Raw genomic sequence first — 21,506 nt, 5'->3', positions numbered from 1 at the left:
GGTCACACCAAAGTCCATCCAGCCTATCACATTGTTTTCAGTGGTAGACACCTGCCTTAGGAAAGAGGGTAGGAAATGGGCTATGTATAGGATGACCCTTCTTGTACGTGTTGTCGGATTCTAGCGATGGACCAATAGAACTTCCTTACCTTGCTATTGCCTCCGGATTATCATTATTTTATAATGCAATAGGTCATGAATTTGACAAGCTCTAGGTTTAGTCTTTTTTTTTTTTCTTACGTGTACAACATGGTATTGTTAGAAGAAAACACTTCCTTTTATCTTTATTTTTAATCTTACCACCTCAAGTAGTTTAATCAAGTTCTTTGTACTTTAAGTTATAAGAAATCACAGATGCAACTTACTTGCCACCTTCATATCAAATATAAACTTTTTTGACCCTTGCATTTGCTATTATTCCTCTCCTTATTGATTTTTTTTTTTTCCAGAAGTTCAGTTTTAACCTTTTCTAATCCATCTGACTATCCTTGTTGCATTTCTGTTATTTCTTTTTTTCATTTGTTTATTTTTGGTTCGTTGGTTTTTTAGACGAAATGATGATAATGCAGGAGTCAGGATACAGGTGTATCTTCCTGACACCTTCCTTGATTGCCACTGGCTGATGAGATTATCATTTATAAGAGCTTTAAATTCAGTGAAGAGTTCAGCATCAACAAAGTTGCTTCATATTTTCCGGTTTTCTAATTATTATTTTGAACTGTAGATCCCAGCACAGACCTTGTGGGATGTCAGCAATAACTACTCTCCATTGTGAAAACTGACCACTTATTCCTATGCCTTGCTGCTCATCTGATCCACAAGATGAATTTTCCTTTTATGCCGTGAGGATTTAGTTTCCTAAAGGCAAATTCCTTTGAGACGCTTTGTCAAAACACATAGGAAAAACTCAGTAATGGTATTGTTGGGCTATGTGTTTGATTTTGTGGGATGACTTTTATTCCATGCTCATTAACTTCTTCAGAGGTGGGTGGGACAAGATTTCCTTTTCAAAATGCTATTGTGTATCTTTTTCATTCTGTCCTACTGAAGCCAAGTGGGTGATTTTACTGTTGTTAGTAGCAAGTTAGGAGGTCAAAAGTTGCTCAGTGGTCATAATTGCCAGGATCACTACAGAAATGTAAAAAGATATCCATTTATCATCATCTGCTCTTCTTAATCTGAGGCTGATTTAGACAATGAGTCTTCGTAGTCTCCCTTAGCAATTTGCACTTATTACTATCCTAAAAGGTTGGTAGAGCAGCCCCTTACACTATACTCTCCTTAGCTATTTCAGTATTTCTATGTGGTATTGCAATCCACAGAGAATTAGTAGTATATTTTAATGTGCTAAGTTAACATATCATGTTGACTTGTTCACTTTCATTACTGTGTAATACGGCATGCCTGCGAGGAAGATTTTTCTCTTTCCTGTTTCTTGTATGTTGGTGTTAGTGTTCCATTGATGGTATCCTTTTCACTAAATTGGTACTTCTGTGACCAAAAAAAGTAGATCAAAAATTGTCTGGGTTGGTTTGTTGCCGGTGTAGTTTCCTGTACAGACTCATTTTGGAACCAGACGTGTGCCAGTGTGAGCCATAAAGGAGGAATGGGAACATATGAAAAAGAGAGCAGTTGTTGCTGAATTGTTGCTGGGTCACCTTAAGCTGTCGTGAAGCTGCTCCTTTAAAATGACCTGAACTGTTACAAAAATCTGTTTCTGGGACTCTTCCTTCTGTCTTCCTTCTGTCTCTCCAAGGCCACCAAAGAAGCAACCCCACAACGCTCTCTTAACTGATACCTTGTATGAGTATTTCTCCTTAGATTCACTGAGACTGTTTTGCTAGAAATAGAACTGCTTAGACATGAAATGTTTTTCTGAGTGTTTTCTGTCAGGACTGTTAGATGCTATTATGATAAGAGTGAAACCTGGCACTGAAGTGTCCAGTATAATCATCTAAGCAGTATAAATGATCTTGCTGTAAAATTTTAGCACTGTAGCTCATGACTGGTCTTAGCTATCCGATTATTTTGAAGCAGTGGAATTGAAAACCCCTAACTGAATCTTGACACGCTTTTGTTTTCTTCTTAATTCAAAAATATGTGGGTTTGGACCGGAGCTGCTATTAGTTTTTGGCTGAAGTGCTTTAATGTATTCAGAAAAAGCTAGCATGTCAGCTCATCAAGCTGTTCTTAATCCTAGATTGAAAATCAGTGTAATAAGAATTAGTACGCTTGAAGCATACCTTGTCAGGAAAGCATACGTTTACACAATTGAGTCTCAAGCTGCTGAGAGTAGCTTTTTCCTACCATAAAAATTGATTTGAAGATTGACTTTTTTTGTTCTTTTGTCCTGTACCTAGCGGATGATGGTCACATAGTTGGCAAATACTGCAGCAGTATTGGAGAACAAGGATTGGATGCACATTGCAGTTGACTTGTTCTCAGCTGTAGCGTAGCATATTTTACCATTAGGTCCAACAGTGTATGTGGACTGTGTTGCTGCTAGCTGTGCAATAATCTAATTAAAACCTGCAGTGTGTCACAAGCAATTATTTTTGTGATTGAAAATAAGTTCCGTGTGGAAGAAAGGAGCACATTAAGGCCTGTATGCAGTCTCCTAAATTCACTGTGGACAACTGTAACACTTAAGCTCATAAAGGCATCTTCAAATTGCCGAATTCATGATGTTTTAAATACAATAACATTGTTTGGTATATACAGTATAAACCTTTCCTGCTGTTCCAAAAGTGGATTGGAAAATTCTGGGAGCCTAAAAGTTAAGCTTTTTGGCCACAACCAAAATAATAATTCTAACAGTCTATTCAGATGCATTCCTGCTTTAAAATAAGTGAAGGGAAAAAATTGAAAGGGGATAGCACGAGATTATAGAGTGGTAGGAGAAAAGAGGCTGAAGTTTATACAACAGAAGTGTTATAGAAGGATGACTCTGAAAGGATATCTAAAGGAAACTAATGTGTGGAGAAATAATGGAAGGGAAGTACTTTGAAATACTATTACAAACAGACATCTTTTAACAGTTTCGTGAGCAGGGTAGAGAATTACTGAATTGCGAACCCCCATTTTTATTTTAAGTAGAATTCAACCAGTGTTTCATGGGTATATTGTGTACAGCAAAGTAAATTGCTGCTCTTTTGAAATTAACATTTTTGTCTGCCCACCTTTCGGGCAAATCGTAGATTTAAAAAAAAAAAAAAAAAAAAAAAAAAGGACTGGAGTGTAAATTTGGAGTTTCATTTATGTCCTATGTGCTGCATATTTGTCTCTTCTCATTCATTACTATTTTTTTCTACCTTAGGAAGCTGAGCAAGCAAGAACAGACTACTTCATTAGAACATTGTTACTTGAATTTCAAAATGTAAGTATGTGGGAACTTCTGATATCAACTTTGATTTAACCCTTATCTGAAGTTCTCTAACGTGACACATAACCAAGGGAACTCATGAAAAGTTGCTTGCTTGTTTAGAGGTTGATTCTATCCATATGTAATCATCAAGCTTAGAGGTGATGCTAAAATAACCTTAGTATGTAAGAAGCAAAGACAGTGAAACTACTCGTTTTATTTGTTGTTATTTATATCGTTGGTTAGCTGAAGCTATGTTATGGTCTTTAATAGCGTGCATTAGCAACTAAGAAAGCGTCTGTGAAGGTAGAATTTTACTGTTGCTATCAACTGAAACTATGACCACAAACTGTAAATGAAACTTTCAAAAATGTTTCCTTCAGTCAGCTTCCTTTTGCGTAAAATATATGTACTTGTTACAGCTCACCCCACAGACTTTCATTTATTGGCAAGAGGTTTTTATGATGTTAAAGGATATTCGGATGTCCAGTCATACACTTGTATTGACAAATACCAATAAAACAAGTTTGAATGTGAGACAGCAATGAGTTCTTGTGTTAAAGACCACCAGTGATGTTCTGGGCTCCAGCAGACAGAGCATTGCCAGCAGGTCTAGGGAGGCGATCCTTCCCCTGTGCTTAGCACTGGTGAGGCCACATCTGGAGTGTTGTGTCCAGTTCTGGGCCCCTCCAGTACAAGACAGCCATGAATCTACTGGAGTGAGTCCAGTGAAGGGCCACAAAGATTAAGAGACTGGAGCATCTCCCATAGGAGGTGAGAGCTGGGGCTGTTCAGCCTGGAGAGGAGAAGGCACAGGGATGATCTTATGCATTTAAATATCTGAAGGGAAGATGTAAAGAAGACAGAGGCAGGCCCTTCTCAGTGGTGCTCAATGACAGAATGAGAGGCAATGGGCACAAGTTGAAACACAGGACATCCCGTGAGCATAAGAAAACACTTTTTTACTGTAAGGGTGGCAGAACAGGTTGCCTGGAGAGGTTGTGGAGTCTCCATGCTTGGAGATATTCAGAACCTGACTGGACATGGTCCTGAGCGACCTGCGGGGGAGTTGAACCAGATGATCTCCAGAGGTCCCTTCCAACCTCAACTATTCTGCGATTCTGTGAAGAATGGCAGCTTAGTGATCTTCCAGGTTTCTCAGTCTAGCTTGTAATTAAGTTATTCCTTTCAGAAATCATATATTTATTTAAAAAAAAAAACATGGTATATTCGTGTTTAAGTTGATGTGTCTTTTTGCTTGATGAACTTTTTCATTTTGTGCGATGTACTCAAGGGTCAAAAAAGAAATGCATCTCTAATAGTCAACTCAGACTCTGAAATTCAATGTTTGCTGATTTGGAAACTATAAATGACTGTAACTAGTCTCTTTCTGGAATTAAGAGTTCATTCAACTCGATTAAAATCCTATGATGGAAAGAACGACTAAAACACTAGACCTACTTCAAAAACTGAGTATCAGGTACATTAACTTGTGAAAAGGGATTGTCATCTGTTCAGTGAAATAAGATCATTTGCATTTCATGTAAGTGTCTAAAAATAAATGATTTAATCCTTTCCTTTGAACTTATACTTAAATGCCTAATTTGGGTGACCACTTATTTTTCTGAAAAGTAAGCATCAGTTATTAATAACTGTAAAGCTGCCTGTCCTGCACAAATGCTGAGATTGACAGTCTATTTTACAGAATACCTAATAATTTGAATTGGCATCCTATATTAAAAATAATTTATTAGAAGTTAGTTTCACTTATATTTTCTTCAGCAGTGCTTTGTTCCATTTTGGTAAGTGAAACTACAACGTTTGTGAAAACTTTACTTCACGAGGTGCTATTTTGGGGTAATTTTTGCGTGCAGTAGCAGAGTCTTTGCTACTAAGTCTTTGCATTAAGTCACATGAATTTAAGCAGTTCATTTCTATTTCTTTTGAATGAATGGACTGTGCTGTGAAACTTTGTACAGATAGCAACAATTAACTGCATAATAGCAACTGTGGTGTTTGCAAGATTTGTTAAGTAGTGCGCTTAAACAAAACTAGAAAGATCCCTAACCAAAACCTAAATCTTATTTTAACATCTCAGCTTCATGAGAATTGGTTACTGTAGCTTTTTTTTATATTTTGCTTTGAGTATACTATAGTAGCAAATTATATTCAACTACTTGATTTCCAGGAGTTCTGTTCTAATCAAGTTTTATAGGATGCCTGTGTATTACATGAAAACAAAGAAGCAATAAAAAGCTACGGTTAGCACTGTGCTTTAGATCTTAGCAAAGAGCCTGAAGTTTCCTTTCCTCTAAGGAGTAAGGCATCTGAAAGGATTAACAAGACATGTTGTGGATGTTCATCCTATGCAGCTGATAAAATGGTATTTCTTCAGCAAATACCTGAGCTTCAGGTTATTTGCGGGCTCCATACTTTTCTCAGGACAGGATTTATTTTACAGAAGTGAAACATACTCTTTGATATTGAATTACTGCCTTTTCCTCTTGTAGAGGTCTAAATATGGCTTTCAACTAAGGAGGAAAATGCATATCTGTAGTGTAAAGTACTATCCTTTTAAGCGGTTCCCCCCCGCCTGATGGAATATCGTGCAAAATACTATTCCAAAAAATTAAAAAGGAATTATGTGATAAATATACAAATTTATGCTAAAATTTCTAGGTGGAAAACCAGTTTGAGTGAAACCTGAATATTATTTTTAGCTAAAACACCAAGTTCCTTCTTAAAAAGTGACTGTAAGAAAGGACTCTGAAGTTTCAGGTTTATTATTAATTTCTGTATGGAAAGTGTGTAGGAATTGTTTTTTGGTCAGTTCCACCCATGTGGAGAAAAATCACCATTTTACTCTTTTTAAATATGATTAAATGAAGGTTCTGGGTGGACCTTATTAGACAGTCATAACTTCTTTGCATGCTATTGATTTTTACATCATCAGTTGGATTTTTTACTGTATTTTCTTAGATTGGCTTTTCTCTTCTATTTTTACTAGCTACAGTGCTTCTGCAGGTCTGACAAAAGCATCAGAAACACTGATTTCAGTGTGAAGATGTGATCTGTAGTCACATGCTCAAAAGGGCCCACTGTGGTGATTCTCTAATAATTGAACAGAGGGTAGCAGAGAGGTCCTGAAAATCCTTACCTTTAAGGATGATCAGGAAGTTCATACTCTGCCTCTCTGGTGCCTTCCTTCAAAGGTATACTAGCATTGAAAGGTGTGACGGCAGCATGGAAAGGTGCAGTAAAGCTAGTTTTATTATGGATAGTTTGGATAATGGTGATAAAGACAAATTTAAGTAGTCCTTACGGTAATTCAGGTACTTCAATAACCGGTGTGTTTTAAAGTCTGTTCTTTGCCTTGTCTTTAGTACCATTGTAACATGACATTTTCTGAGAATCTTTTTAAATAGTGCAACATTGTGGTTCCTTTAACACACGTACTAGCGAGGTGTTTTTCACCCCTTCTGTAAAATATCTCATACTGCTTACGTGTCTGCAGTACTCAAAATACCGCTTCCAAGTTTCTCTTTTGTTTTTCATGTGATATAAGCAGTAGCTTTTTTTATACAGTAAATATATTTGGTCTTTTAAAGCAGCTCTGCAAAAGATGAATCCTCATAGCAATATTTATCTCATACAGAGTGGTCAAATATGTATGATCATTAACCCCTTTTTTCCCCCCGCCCCCTCAGGAGACTCGTAGCGTATATCAGTTTCATTATGTTAACTGGCCTGACCACGATGTCCCTTCGTCTTTTGATTCTATTCTGGACATGATCAGCTTGATGCGAGAATACCAGGAACATGAAGATGTGCCGATTTGTATACACTGCAGGTACCAAATATATTTGGTTTTTAAGTTTAGTCATTTGGTGCAAGATATACTAGTTCAATTTTAAACTGCAGTTACTTTTACTTTTTTGCAAAAGAACATTTCCTCATGTTAAAACTTGGCTCAAAAGCTATGTGTTCCTCATTGCCTTAAAACTTGTGCCAAGGTGAAATTTCCCTGCTACTTCAGCTGAAGACAGAATACCAGGAAAACAGTTACCTTTTTTGAAGGGAAACAGCTTTGCTCTTCTCAAAGCTGAACATGTAAATCTGTAGTAGGATGAAATAGACTTTTTGAAGATCGTTGCAAATCAGATTAATAATGAAGGCTCCCTTTTCCACGTGGGAGAACGCAGCGCCAAGTGCATCGCTCCCTAAGAACTTTTTTTTCTTCTAATATGTCCCCCTAATCAGCAGGCTGTAGGTCCTGCTTGGGAGTTCTCTGCTTCTGAGCAGCAGTTCCGTCTTTGACCTGAAATTTGGCTAGCAGAGGGACTGAAACTAAACTGCCTTGAAATTTTCTGATGAATTGACAGTTCCTGAAAATTTCTCTGGAAAGTTCTTGCTTCTGATATGTGAGAGGTTTTTTGTTTTTTTTTTGGCCTTTTTTTTAAAAGCAACAAGAATTAGTGGTTTAGATTGTCTCAGGGACAAGTTTTTTGTTTTTAACTTGTGGGGATGCTAGTAAGAGATGTATTGTGTTTTAAGTGCTGATGTAATCAGTGCACAAAGCAAGTGCTAAGAATTAATGCCCATGTGCATTAATTTGCTATATTAGCATCCATATGCAAAAGGAATGCAGTGATGGGCCTTCTGGTAAGCTATCACAGTCATCAGTGAGGAGCTTGCAGCTTTCCAATGTAGCAGTAGCGTTATAGCCAGGAATTCAGGGATATTCTTCGGCTGTTTCAGTCTGTGGTATAAATTTTTAAAATGTACTAACTTTTTAACTTGCTTTCCAAAAATGATGTTGTTATCTCTGTCTTAAACTAGTATTTTATAGAAGGAACTTGTTAGAGAAGAAACTTTGTTCTACAGTATTTACATTACAAAGCATATAGCAAAGTAGATAAGTTTATGCATATGTATAAGTAGTATAGTTTATGAAAAATATGATAAACGTTTATTGTAGTTAACAGTGACAGCACCTGTATAGATTCAAAGCGCGTGGTTTTCTGAATACAGGAATAACAACCAATGCTATACCATATTTTGCTTTGCCAGTGAGTATTAATAACAATAAGTATAGGTGAGCCTTACATCTCTTCGCATATTCGAGAAGATCTATTGCTTTCACATTCCAAAACTGTTTCATTCTTTAATGGAAAAATCACTTTTTAAGAATAGTATTATTTCTTTTCTCAGCAAGACTTATCTTACTTCTTTCTATTTTCTTATATGCGCACCTTCACCCTATTCCGGAGGCCTGATTTTCCCCCAGCCCTACCCCATAGGCCTGATTTTTTTTTTTTTTTTTTTTTAATTTTTCCACCCTACCCCATAGGCCTGATTTCCCCCCACCCCCCAAGCTCTCATTTTTTTTCTCCTTTCGTACATAGTCTTTCTAGTTGCCTCAGTTACCTAACTGCTAACTAAACGAGGGGCAGCATGTACAGGCCGGAGGTCAGCCAGCCGGCCACACTGATTCAGCTGGCGTGGGCAGCCTACAATCCTAACGGAACAGGTTACTGAGCGTATGCTTTATGCTTTTCCTTCAATGGGTATGATGGTTGGTGGGGAGGAGGATGGTGGACAATCTTTACACAGATTTCTGGAACTCGGTATCTGTGCAGAGCTTTCAAATACAACTGAAATTGGTCCGTGAGCTCAGAAGGGACAAGTGGGCAAACACTGAAACAAATATAAAGTTGTAGTTAATATTTCTAGGCTGCTTTCAAAACTCTAAATTCTTGTCATCCCTTACATCTGCTAAATTAAAAATGAAGACTTGGAAAGCATTTGTTGTATCTTAAAGCATAAGTATTAATGAAGCAGTGTCTACCTGGTAGGAAAGGGAGAGAAGATGGGGGGGGGGTGTCCCTGAATGCTTATATTTTCCCAAAGAGTGATACTTCCTAGCACCACCTGGTGTTGCAATGACTTGATAGTCTAGGGAAAATTGCCCTTCTTGAACCCAGGCAGTGAAACTACCTCCAAAAGTCCGTAAGCCTTTACTTTTAGATATCTAAAACAGGCCAAATTTGGCGTGTCTGTTAACACTCTGTAACGAAAACTAACTTGTAGCTGCCTTAAAACATTGGTCAGAGGTTATTTACCTGTAGTAAGACTGTTCTTGTTGTTGTTGTTGTTTCTTTGGGGTTTTTTTGGGCTTATCTTCATTCAGATATGAATTCCAGTCACTACTTTTCACGGATGAGAGAACTGAGTGTAGCTGTGACTTTGTTAACACAAAGCTTCACAGTGTAAACTAGCATCTGTGAGGAACTATTAGTAGATATTACTGGTTTTGACTAGCAGTCGAAGAAATCCATAGGTACAAGAGTATTTTATTATTAGTCTGAATTCAGTTTTTCCGTATATAAGCCTGCAAATGTTAAATTGTTGGGAACCTACTAACTCTCTCAAGTTTGCTTGCTCTCTACAGAAACCTACTGGCTTCAGCCACGTGCTTTTTTAACTTGCCATTAGAAATGATTGACGTCTAAACCCACAAGAAATTTATTTAGTCCGGAAAGCTACTTCTCTTTGTCCTGTTCATCTCTTGAATGCCAGTAAAATTGTTGAGCTAGTCCGGTGCAACAGTATAATTATAATGTAATGAACATGCATGGCTTATAACTCTTCATCTATAAAATAGATAGATAAATTCATACTATTAAGCAGAATAAATGCGACAGTTCACTGTGTCACTTTTATTGCTTTTATCTTTATGTTTGTTAGGTAAACAAAGTACAGATATCCTGACTCAGAAGTGTGGGGACTCCTTATAAGTATTCCATTCTGCTGTATAACATGTCTATCACTAAACTTGGACAAAATCCCTACTATTGAAGCAGTGATAACTAGTAATAGTGTGAAAAATGTTAGCATGGAAACATTTCTAATGATTGGAATTCCAGTCGGCTATGCTTTTAAAAACTGAACTTACTTCGTTTTAAGCTGCTAAATTCTTGATCTTAAAGCATATTATAGTTTCAGATTGATCCAGATGAAAATGATAGTTGAAGGAGTGTAACTGAAGTGATTTTTTGTTTTCACATGGACTTCAGAAATGTGAAACTTTTAGTGTCTTTTTAACCATTTAAAATAATTCTAACGTACCTAACTGTTTCTCTTCATAGTGCAGGGTGTGGAAGAACAGGAGCCATCTGTGCCATAGATTATACATGGAATTTGCTTAAAGCTGGGGTAAGGAATCTTAAAAGAACGAATTTATGGCATTCCATCATTTCATAACAATACTTAAGAAAGCTTCCAAATGCTTTAAAATAGTGACGTGTCTAACACATTCCAAAATTCTTTTGTCAAGTTGGATGAATAGTTTCATCACAGTCATACTTTAGTGGGAACTTACTTTCCTTTGACTGTTAGTCATCTATTAAAAAGTCACTGTAAAATTGTAAATATTTTGTATTTGAATATGTTTTAATATAAGGTGACTTTGAATTCAGCTTTTTCAGTCTTTACTTAATCTTGCAGCTCCCCTCCTTCCCCTTTCCCCCCAAGATTTGAAATGTACAAGAATAATTTCATTCTGAGGTTTTTAGGTTATGAAACATTAGTAATGTTGAAGTGCCATATTAATGCTTTCAAGGATGTCTCATTTTCAAAATACTGTAAATGCGCTTATCTGGTGTAAACGAAGCTTTTACAACTATTCAGGAGGAGATTTATTCTTATAAACAATTTTGAGTAGGTTTAGATGGGAGAGAATGGATTGGCTGTACCTAGAAAAGTTTTATACACTTTTGGATATTTGGCATCTTCTGTGTTGCTGTTCTGACAAACATTTAAGTCAATATAATTGACTTCTGTATTTCAGAAAATACCTGAAGAATTCAATGTATTTAATTTAATACAAGAAATGAGGACACAAAGGCATTCTGCAGTGCAGACTAAGGTAATAGTTTGCTTTACAATGGATCTTACGATATGATAAGTAATATACTGTCATTCTTTTTAGAGATCACATGTGTAATTTTTATCTTATTACCTATTATAGGAGCAGTATGAACTTGTTCATCGAGCCATAGCGCAACTATTTGAAAAGCAACTGCAAAAATACGAAAGTAGCGCAGACTGGACGATTGCAGATGGAGTGGTATGTTTGTTTTTCACTTACGCATTTCGATCTTTTATAACTTAGCTTTTGATTCCGTTTCTGTCTAAAGGCTGTTTAAGTGTCCTGTGATGTTAAGGAGGGTACAGAACTTGTTTGGACTACGTTTTTTCTCAGTAGGATCAGTTGGCCTGTACTTAGTGTACACTGAAGATTTGATTGGAAAAGTTGAGTCAGATAATTAAAGAAATATTTACCACTTATCCCAAATGCAATTGCAATGGTGGAAACAATAAAGGGAATTCTAGCATGGATGAATTACAGGACTTTAACTCAACATTTAAACTACTGAGAAGTGTGCTCTTAGCTTGATGAGGTGACAGTAGATGATGCTTTAACAGCTTATCTGTTTGTTCTTTCTTTTACTGGCACTGCTTACCTAAAAAGTGATGATAAGAACAGGAAATGAAAACTTTGTTCTACCAATGGCTCTACCATTTTTTAGAATGAGCTTGAATAGTATCTTTAGGACCCTTTGAAATAATACCTGCGAGCATGGAAGCAGTTTTTAAATTTGAAGTGGTGAAGACTCAGACTGCCAACTCTGAGTTGTGTTTACCATAGAAGTGAGAAATGAAAGAAGAGATTGCCTTTGACGCTCAAAGTTAGTGTTCTTATGTCAACCTGCAGCTTTCTCAAAGGCTGGACGTGTTGCCCTTTTAAGAAGGCATCAATTGTAGAATGGGTATGGCAGGTTATTTTTTGTTACACGTGAGTGGAGTTTGATATTCAGCCTAGCTGGTGTGTGAACTTTCATTTTATTTCTGAAAAAATGAGTGTGATAGCGTTGGGAACATGCAGCTGATATTAACTTTATACAGAAGTGATTCTTAGTCACTTGCGTTTTGGTCCTTAAAGAGTACGCAGATCAGTCTACAGTATCATCTGGCTGTTGGACCTTCATCTGACTGATGTCTGCGTGCTTACATAGAACCAAAAACGTCTTGTGCTAATTCCATGTGTTCCAGAGCATCAGTTATCTGGAAGAAATGCTGAATAGTGAGGTGATGCGCTTTGCTGATACTGTCTCTGTGTGATAAAGAGATATGTTGACTTGAATAGTACCTCTTATTGAATTGCACATCTTATGGGATTTAAATAAAACAAGGGGAAACTCACTACCCACGCACAGTGATAGACATGTAGGGAAGGCAGGGGAAAACCCAGCTCTTGAATATACAGTGATCAACTCTGAGTTCTGAGTTTTGCTTGGAAATGATCTTAGTTATAATTAATCAAAATGTATCTCGATATTTAACGATAATCAGAGCAAATTGAATCTTAGCAATTATTTGGAAATAAATAGAGAGCAGAAAGCATTATGTCATTATGTGGCTGCCTTGCACACTTGCAGCTTGAATACTCTCTGCAGATCTGGTCTGCTTATCTCAGAAGAATATTGTAGAACTAAAGCATTAAAAGTTTTGATAAGGATCAAAGGTGTCAGAAGTCTCTACAGAACAACCAGACTGAGTAGGGCTCCACCTGGAAAAGGAGTGACTGGAAGAATAGAGGCTAATAATAAAATAGCTAACAGTGAATAGTTGATGTCTGTTAACCTTTTCTAAAAGAGATCAGTGAGACTTGGCAGATTCAGTGTAAAGGGGGATAGTTCTTCACGCAACACGAAGCTGCAGAGTTCCTTACCACTGAATGCTGAAAGCCTGTGGCTTTGAGGTAAATATGTCATCGCCATGGATTTGTCTTCCATGAGTTTGTTTCAAGGCCTAATCTCTGACCTGTGAAGTTCCAGAGCTGCAAACTGTTGGAGAATATTCTAGGGAGGGATCACTGCGTGCTTGCTTTGTCCTATGCTGTTCCCCATACACTTTATTTTGGGTTCTGCTGGACACAAGATTAAATGGATCTTTTCACCTGACCAGGTACAGTTTGTCTTATGTTGGGAAATAATGCTTCTTCATACTGTAGTTTGAGCACTGCTTCAGGAAGGGCTGAAAAAAATTATAGATAAAGAATGCCTGTGCCTAAATAATTTATTACTTAGGGTTTTTGCCTTCGGGGAATAAGCAAAGGCTAAGCCCACACCAGTTAAAGTTCCATAAGGTAGTCTCCTACCTCACATATCCGGTTATGTATCTCCTTGCAGCTTTAACCTGATTCTAAAAATTTTCGGGCTCACTTGAGATGGAGCTTTTTGCTATTCTGCAAAAGATTTCTTCCCCCTCCCACAGAGGACATTATGTAGCATCTGCGATATTACTTATTGCAGATTACGTATTGTCTTACTCTATCTATTAGCAGTGAACCTTCACTCTTTAGAATTGATCATATAGGAAGCCATTTTCCAGTTTGGGGGGAGGGTGGGGTGGGGTGAGAAGTATTAGATGGATATATGGAAATAAATGTGCTATCTCAAGATAACTTATTTTAACCATATGCTAAGGGCAGGAAATTGGCAGCCCTGGGGCAAATTTTTGAATGATTTGAATGGGTCTTGTCTTTTGGCCTCAGAACTGATTAGGTTTGGACTATTTTTAACTGTATCTAAATGGTGCTTAATGTTAATAACAGTCATAAAACTCATCCACAGTTTATAGCTGCGGCACAGCATAACTGCATAGCTTTAGTTGTTTTGGTGGAAACAAAGCCGACAGTGTTCTATTCACAGTGCTTTGGTATCTCATAACTTCCTTTGCTCTACAAACTACAGCTTTAGAGCAAAGGGAAGCTGTAGCTACTTTTTCCCTGTGGTTGCCCAAGTCCCCGAGCAGTGGTCATGTATTGGAAGTAGTAGCTATGATGGTTTTAAAATGTCACGATGCTTGATCATTTTGATTTAAATTCCTTTATTCATTTACTTCAGAATTGCGTGGTAGCTAGTCTGAGTCTTACTGACAACAGCAGCGAGGGATTGTCTGGATCGTTCTGCTTCTCAAATTTCAGCCAGGAAAACAAGTAGCCATCTGACGGGTAAATAATATGATCATATTAAGGGTGAGGTCTTTAGACAACTCTAAAAAGATAGACAAAAATTTGTTTTCATTATAATGTGAAACTTCTTTGGTATGAATCAAAGTCCTTGCTTCATACTTACTGGAGGTTTGGAAGCTGTGACAACTGTGCAATCCTCTGCACTTCAAGCAGTGCTTGATAGGTTTAAGTTACCTAAGTTTTGCAAACAGTGTTTGCCAGTAGCATCACAGGACAAAGTTAACCTGATTCGCAATAAGTAGTAGTATTCACAAGGAAGTAACTGAGACACAGCCCTGAACGTGTGTTTTTGTGAGCTTGCCATCTCTGCCATGCTGGAAGCAATACTGTAGAATATCGACAGAAAACACCTGCAGCATTTAAAATAGAATTCTAATTGAATTGTAAATTCTAACAAAAGTTGATTTGAGGATTCAAAAACTTGCAGGAAATCTATAGATGATGATATAGTGAGGTAATTGTATACTATCACAGTACAGTTGTACTTTTTATTGTGAATGTTTAGAAGTATAAATGTGTATAAAATAATACTGAATATGTAAATCGTAATGCTTTGGATGCTATGAAATAGATGTGAGCTGATGAATGTTGATCATCTGATAAGGTATCAGTCAGACTTGTAGCAGTAGAATATTTTATGAGCTATTTGGGAGGTATCGCCGTAATCTGAAATTAACCATGGTTGTCTCGGATAATCTAGGAGTTGGATAAAGTTCCAGGAAACTGGATATTCTACATGTGGAAAAAGGAAAATTGATTCAAATTAAATACATTAGTCTACTATATGTTTAAGAATATTTCTTGTTGAATTTTGACAGTTAACAAAAACAAGCATGTTACAAAACTGTAAGTCTTTGTGTTTTGCCCTTATCCGTTAATACAAAACTTTTAATAAATGTTTTCTGCAAAATATGACATTGCTAGTACTTTTAGGTGTCTCTTGCCTTTTCCCTATAAAAGTGGCAGAGTACTGTTGATGCAATTGATTACCCTTTTAGGATGCTGTAGAAGAATCGGCTGCTATAGAAGAATATTGATATTCAGAAACATTAATGCTTTGGAAAAAATACGTGAAAAGACCTCACTGCTGAAATTCTCTTCACTGTTTTCCAGTTTGGAAAGATGTTTTTGGCCATTATAGCATTCTAAAAAAAACCTTATATCTTCAGAGACATTTATCTTACTGCCTGTGCTTGGAAAGTTTTATTTAATTGGAATGATTTCAGTGAATTGTTTGTCTGAAATATGTTTCTCCTTTTTATCTATGGATGCTCTGTGGTTCCCGTGCTGCTTTATGATAAGAACAAAAGGAATGCCTAAATCCCTTTTAAGGGAAACCCTGACATTACTTCTGGAAGAGTCTTTGCAATAAACTTGCTAGCACTTTACCAGCATGAAAGGCTTCTGTATGAAATCAGATTTTTCTAGTATGAGTTCCAAGAGAAAATTATGTATTACAATTCCTGAGTAAAAATTTTTGAATCTTAAGCAACACCTGTGAAATCTCAGTCTAGAATTGTGATCCTCTATTAGCTCAAAGGTAGTGACAGCTGAAACTTTTGTGGTTCATCCACTGGAGAAGGAAGGTGGATAAAAAGACCCGCCACTGGGAGATGATGTCAAAATTCAGGTCTCCTTAGCAAGTTGAATGTGGACAGATCATCTGCCTTGAATTCCTTATTCAGCTGCATTACCACAGGAACATGAGTTGGTCTGCATCCGTGTAGACCAGCTGTAACCTACACTTTCAATCTGAGTATTTGATTTTCTGATCTTATAATTCTTTAATGTAGCCTTTCATATGTGTAAAAATATGGCACGTCAATAGAATCCGCCTAGGAGAGACCCAAAAGGTTAGTGGAATTTTCTTTCTCAAATTTTTCTAAACCAACAATGTTAGGTGCTCGGGAACTGCAAGTTGATAATGTGAATAAGTTACACAATAAGTACTGCTTTCTTTTACACTTAATTGCTTATATTCTTCCAACAAAACATCTTTGCCAATATTGTATTCTCAAAATAAATTCACAATTTCTATCACTCATATTACATTTCTAGGTTAAGATTACCAGCATAATGGAAAGATTTTTAATGTTGTGCAAAATTTAAGAGAATACTTATGAATTTCTAACTGCTCCCAGCATTTTGTTTTGGCCCAAGTAGTTATGCCTTCAAATCAACCCAACAAGGACACCGGAACTCCTAAACAGTTCCGCAGTTGATCCATGTAGAGGCGAATATGGGGAACACTCCTCTCATTTGTTTCCCCATGTGTTGTTTATGCTTTTGTGTTCTTGTGACAAGAAGCCCAGCGTAATGGGATAGAGGAGAGATCTTCTGTAAGAAAGCAGAGGGGTGCACGGAACACTTCTATTTCACTGAAAAAATTACACGTTTCATAATCCACTTTAAAAATCAGTTCTACATGATGGCCTTGTGGACTGTATATACTTGCCCCTGTTTTTTTAAGCCGATGATTTTCTCCTCAAAATCTCATTCTGCCCTACAATAGAACATCTGTCTAGAGAAGCAGCAGAGTGTTGACTGATGCCAATAAGCTGTGATTAGGAAGGCTGGAAGGTGGTTTTTTTTGTTGTTGTTGTTGTTTTTTTTCCTCCCCTCTCCTTAATTCTGCCATCTGTTCTCCTCAGTGGATGAGGTCATCTCTGAGATACCCTACATTTGCTTTTACAGCTGAGCTTCTTCTCTTCTGCTCTGTGCTAGTATTTCTACATATTTACGCATTCACATCTTTCGACACCTGACAGTGAAATCAGTAAGCTGGTATTACTCGAGGAAGCTCAAAATATTGGTTGTTTGCTGTCTGTCATGGTACAGAACTGAGCATGTGTAAGGGTGTTGCTGCGAGGCTTCAGTGAGCAGCGTTTCTTCAGTTAAAAACTTAAGAGGAGAAGCGATCCAGTACTAACATTACTTTAAAATGCTGCAGCAGCATAAAGTTCACGTGTGAGGACTTTTGAGTAAATATACTTCACTTCATTAGGGTATGATTTGTCTAAAAGTGAACGTTGCCTATAACATTCTTATTCCTGATTTTAAAGTGCCTAGAACAGAGTAAATTGATCCTGATTTAACCTAGTCTGGAAGCGACAGCTTTGTAACGTGTAGCTGGTCTGAAGTCTTCCCAGTGTATAAAGTACAGGTAACCATTGGCTTCTTTGCTGGGGTGGAATATAAAGGTATCATTTTGTGAATCTAATTCTGAATCTGACAAGTATGGTGTCACAGGACAGCACTAACTAACTTGTCAAGCAGGGCAGTTACGTCATCTTATAAACGGAGCTGTAAATAGATCTGCTAATTTAAATGAAAGGTTATTTCTGAAGTTGATTTTTTCCAAGTTGAGACTGATTTTGTAGCATCTTACAGTGGCTAAATTTACACTGGTGTGACCTAATCTGGCACGCAAACTTGTTTCTTTAAGGAATTTTCTGTAAACTGTTGTTGCATATATGCTTCAGACACCTGAGTCTGGACACTTTTTGCAAGGTATGTCCATATGCTTTATTACTAGTAGCAAAAATGGCCGAGTACTTTGTGGCTCTTTAGGTACTTTTGCTTCTCTTAACTAGAAACTGAGCTTCTTACTGTATATGTACAGTAAGACATATGTTAACTTCTTTAATAATAGGGTTTTTTCCCTGTCTAGGAGAAAGCCATATCGCAGGAAAAATTCTGTACACAAATAGTTCACTCTGTGAATGTGGAAGAACAGAGATGCAGCTGCAGATCTATTTTCTGGACAAGTTAAGGTCTACGCCGCAGCCAAAAGGCACACCCTTTCCCTTGTCAGGGCCTTGTTGAAAGAGTGCATAAATCTGAAGTCTGTATTCCTCAAACTTCGTCATAGTGGAAGTGAACCACGATACTTTTCTGATCAGATGTAGGATAAAGTTAGTGGCAAGGGGGAGAAATTGTTTCTCTGAAGGTCTCACTCTTTCTAATATCTCTCTGCCCTCCCTGCTCCTAGCGAAGCTTTGATGCACTATGGTGTTGAACCAAGGCAGAACAGCCCTTCCTTTTCTCAGGAAGCAGTTACATTGACTTCTTACTAGTAGGGATGATTAAGGGGGTCTTGTTGATACAATATCAATGCATTTAGTGCCACCTGTAGTAGTGACTGGATTCTGGACAGGTTCAGAGGTTGCCCCATGTGCACAACTCAGGGTAGAGGGGAAACAACAAACTGGTAGGAAACTGAGCTGTTGCTGTTAGACACTGGGATCCTCAGTGTTTTTGGCAATGACGTTTATTTTCAAGCATATTACAGGCAAAAACAGTCTGAGCAGTCACCAGTGAACCGATGCAGAAAAGTTGGAAATGGCTTTTGTGCATGTTAAGGAGGAGATTTGAGGGATCAAATGTCGCTGTCATACGATAAGAAGATCTTGTTAAATTAGAATGTCTGGAATAATTTGCAGTTAGATTTTAAAAGTTCTTTGGATCTTTACTATTTTTGAATTAGTCCTGGAAAACTGTTAACTTTATAAGGTACTGTTGTGCCCAGATAAAATAAACTTGATCCTGCATTCAATTTACACATTAAGCATAGCATTGATACTACTTGTCAATGTCTCATCAGCTGTTTCAGTCATTGGGCAGTTTTATTTATGAAGCAGTTAAAATGCTACCAAAAACAAAGAATTACAATGCACTTCAATCTGAGAGCCATCCAAGGGATAATTATTCTAGTTCAGTAGGGTAGAACAGGATCAGTTGACCTGCTACTATTACTGCTTATTGTGTGGGGTTTTTTTTTTTTTTTTTAATCCATTACTCCTGGAAAACCCCAAATCATTATGAATAGTTTTGAGATGACAAGATCTGGGCCATCTGGCAAGTTGAGTGTGAGTGTGCTTCAATACTGCAAAATGTAAAGGCTCACATCTGGGAACAAAAAGGGCAGAGTCCAGATGGAAACGAGGCTTTGCATGTGTGCCACGTCTGAACTTCACATACAGTTAGTGGGGCCAACTGATCTATTGCCTTTATCCCCACCCTACTGACTGATAACTTAAATAGTTCCATGAGATCTCCCGGCTCAAAACCAATGAATCTTGGATGACTGTAATGGGAATTTAGTCACCTGCTTCGTTTGTGGCCATCTAAATGTAAGTGGCTTTTATCTGCTGATTGAAACTCACTCCAAAAAGCTTGACGGTTAGAGTTGATAATCAACAGGACAATGAATGCCCTGATGTAATTTAGCTGAAAGGACTAACACAACTCTGTGATATATGAACAACAGAGAGTAGGAATAGGATAGTATTTTCCTCTGCTGGAGTACTTTTGGAATATTGGATTGGACAGCTAATTAGGTGAGGTTTGGATTTCAGTGAAGACCAATAGGAATGATTCTTCACCAGAAAAGCTTCACTTGGGTTAGCATACTGGGGGATAGAGTTTGGTAATAGACTCTTCACACCAGCAGACAGTGATATGATAACCATTTAAAATGACCAGTAATGGAAATTAAATATAGATTTAGCAAGGTATACCTTTAAGTGAAGTTAGTTAGCTGTTGAAATAACTTAGTTATGGCGTATTAGTTATGGTATATCTTGCAAAGCTAAACATGTTTACCAACCTTGGAAAGGGTGCTCTTTAGTTCAAATGTAGCGATTAGATTTGATGCAGAAAGGAGCAGGGAATTTCCTTTTGCTTGTGTCGTGTACAAGGTCAGTCTCTCACCCAGCCTGAACAGGTGTGCTGAAAGTTGGTAGGCCCCATTTAAAAATTGGTATTATGCTTTGAAATAGGTTACTTAGGTTCTGAATGTTTTTCTTATTTTAGTTAGTTTTCAAAAGAAAAAAATCCTGCAATAAACTTTTTTCAATAAGATAGGTACTAAACTCAAGAAAACACTAAGCTCCTCCTTGTCTTTATTGGATCTATGGCTGTGGCACATGCATGGAAATGGTATATCAGCTTTAGTTTTTTTGTGTCATCTGTTCATTTGTATCTTATGGCTCTCCTAAAGGAAAATAAGAATCTTTGTGCTCTGCAGAATATATTAAACTTCATTGTACATGAAAGGGAAATGATTTGAAAGTGTTTTAAAGCAGTGCATTAAGCCTAATCAACTTGTTGATTTACAGCTGCTGAAAATTTCATTTTCTTACTGCAGTGTAGTTTAGTCTCAAGTTAAATGTACTGATTGTACAAGTGAAACTAATTAGACTGACTAGAAAATAAGTGCTCTGTATATGAATAAGGGCGGGGCGGGGGGGGGGTAAAGGAGCTTGCTCATTACCAACCTGAAAGATCAGCTTCTGAGAATTTTCTCTAGCAGTATATACAATTATGCACAAAACAAAGAAAATTTGGTCAGAAATATTTGAAGCTGGATGCACAGAATAGAAAATACTATTGTGAATTTAGTATAGAATTTAATCTGTGTGTAAACTGAAAATGGATTTCAGTGTATGGTGGCCAAAAAATTAAGTATTGCCATGCATTGTTTTCATGTATTGTTATACGTATTTGGACCTTAGGGTTTAAGTATTATGTTTGTGTCAGCTTTACAGCTGTGAATAAAAAAGATTTTTCTTTCAGCTATGAATGAAAACTTTTTTTTTTAACCAGGATGAAAATAATACAGAGAATGCAGTCAGTTCTTCAGTTACTGAGAAACAGGATTCTCCACCACCAAAGCCTCCACGGACCCGCAGGTAGTTAACTATGTAAATATACTATTTTAAGCTGACGAATTGACCTGTTTCATAGTTAAAAATGGAATCAAACTAGTTGACGCTATGAAGACTTTTAAGATACAGCTTCTGTTGATAGACATAATAGAGGCAGACGTAATAGAAATAGCAGCTGTGTAATTAGCTTTGTAAATGCGAAGCTTTATCTTTGCAAAGTCTGCATTTGAATTTACCAATCTTGCAATGACAAAACACGAGCAGGTAAGCATGCCCTTCAGTAGACAGATATTAGATCCGTGTGTGCTCCAAGTCTTCTAGATGGCAGTAACAATGCACTGACACTTCAAAATAGGCTCAAATAATGACTGAACATGCA

The 21,506-nt window shown here is 37.2% G+C and overlaps 1 protein-coding gene and 1 long non-coding RNA gene across 5 annotated transcripts in view; both read left to right on the top strand.

Moving 5' to 3' along the window:
- Positions 1 to 21,506, top strand: part of PTPN12 (protein tyrosine phosphatase non-receptor type 12) — an 86,547-nt gene that overhangs the window by 41,946 nt on the left and 23,095 nt on the right. For all 4 annotated transcript variants that reach the window (XM_068926126.1, XM_068926204.1, XM_068926373.1 and 1 more), the window contains 6 exons: positions 3,317 to 3,376; positions 7,069 to 7,211; positions 10,510 to 10,576; positions 11,211 to 11,288; positions 11,391 to 11,489; positions 21,066 to 21,151. In XM_068926126.1, coding sequence (XP_068782227.1) covers positions 3,317 to 3,376; positions 7,069 to 7,211; positions 10,510 to 10,576; positions 11,211 to 11,288; positions 11,391 to 11,489; positions 21,066 to 21,151 — 533 coding nt within the window. The remainder of the gene's footprint in view (positions 1 to 3,316; positions 3,377 to 7,068; positions 7,212 to 10,509; positions 10,577 to 11,210; positions 11,289 to 11,390; positions 11,490 to 21,065; positions 21,152 to 21,506) is intronic.
- Positions 11,496 to 15,472, top strand: LOC138064348 (uncharacterized). Its single transcript, XR_011137610.1, has 3 exons — positions 11,496 to 13,390; positions 14,332 to 14,438; positions 15,458 to 15,472. It is a non-coding gene; the product is annotated as an uncharacterized lncRNA (long non-coding RNA).

This window comes from Struthio camelus, chromosome 1 (assembly GCF_040807025.1).
Source record: "Struthio camelus isolate bStrCam1 chromosome 1, bStrCam1.hap1, whole genome shotgun sequence".
NCBI classification, from domain to species: Eukaryota; Metazoa; Chordata; class Aves; order Struthioniformes; family Struthionidae; genus Struthio; species Struthio camelus.
Note: the sequence above shows the minus strand (reverse complement) of the source record. Positions and strands in the feature narration are given on the sequence as shown.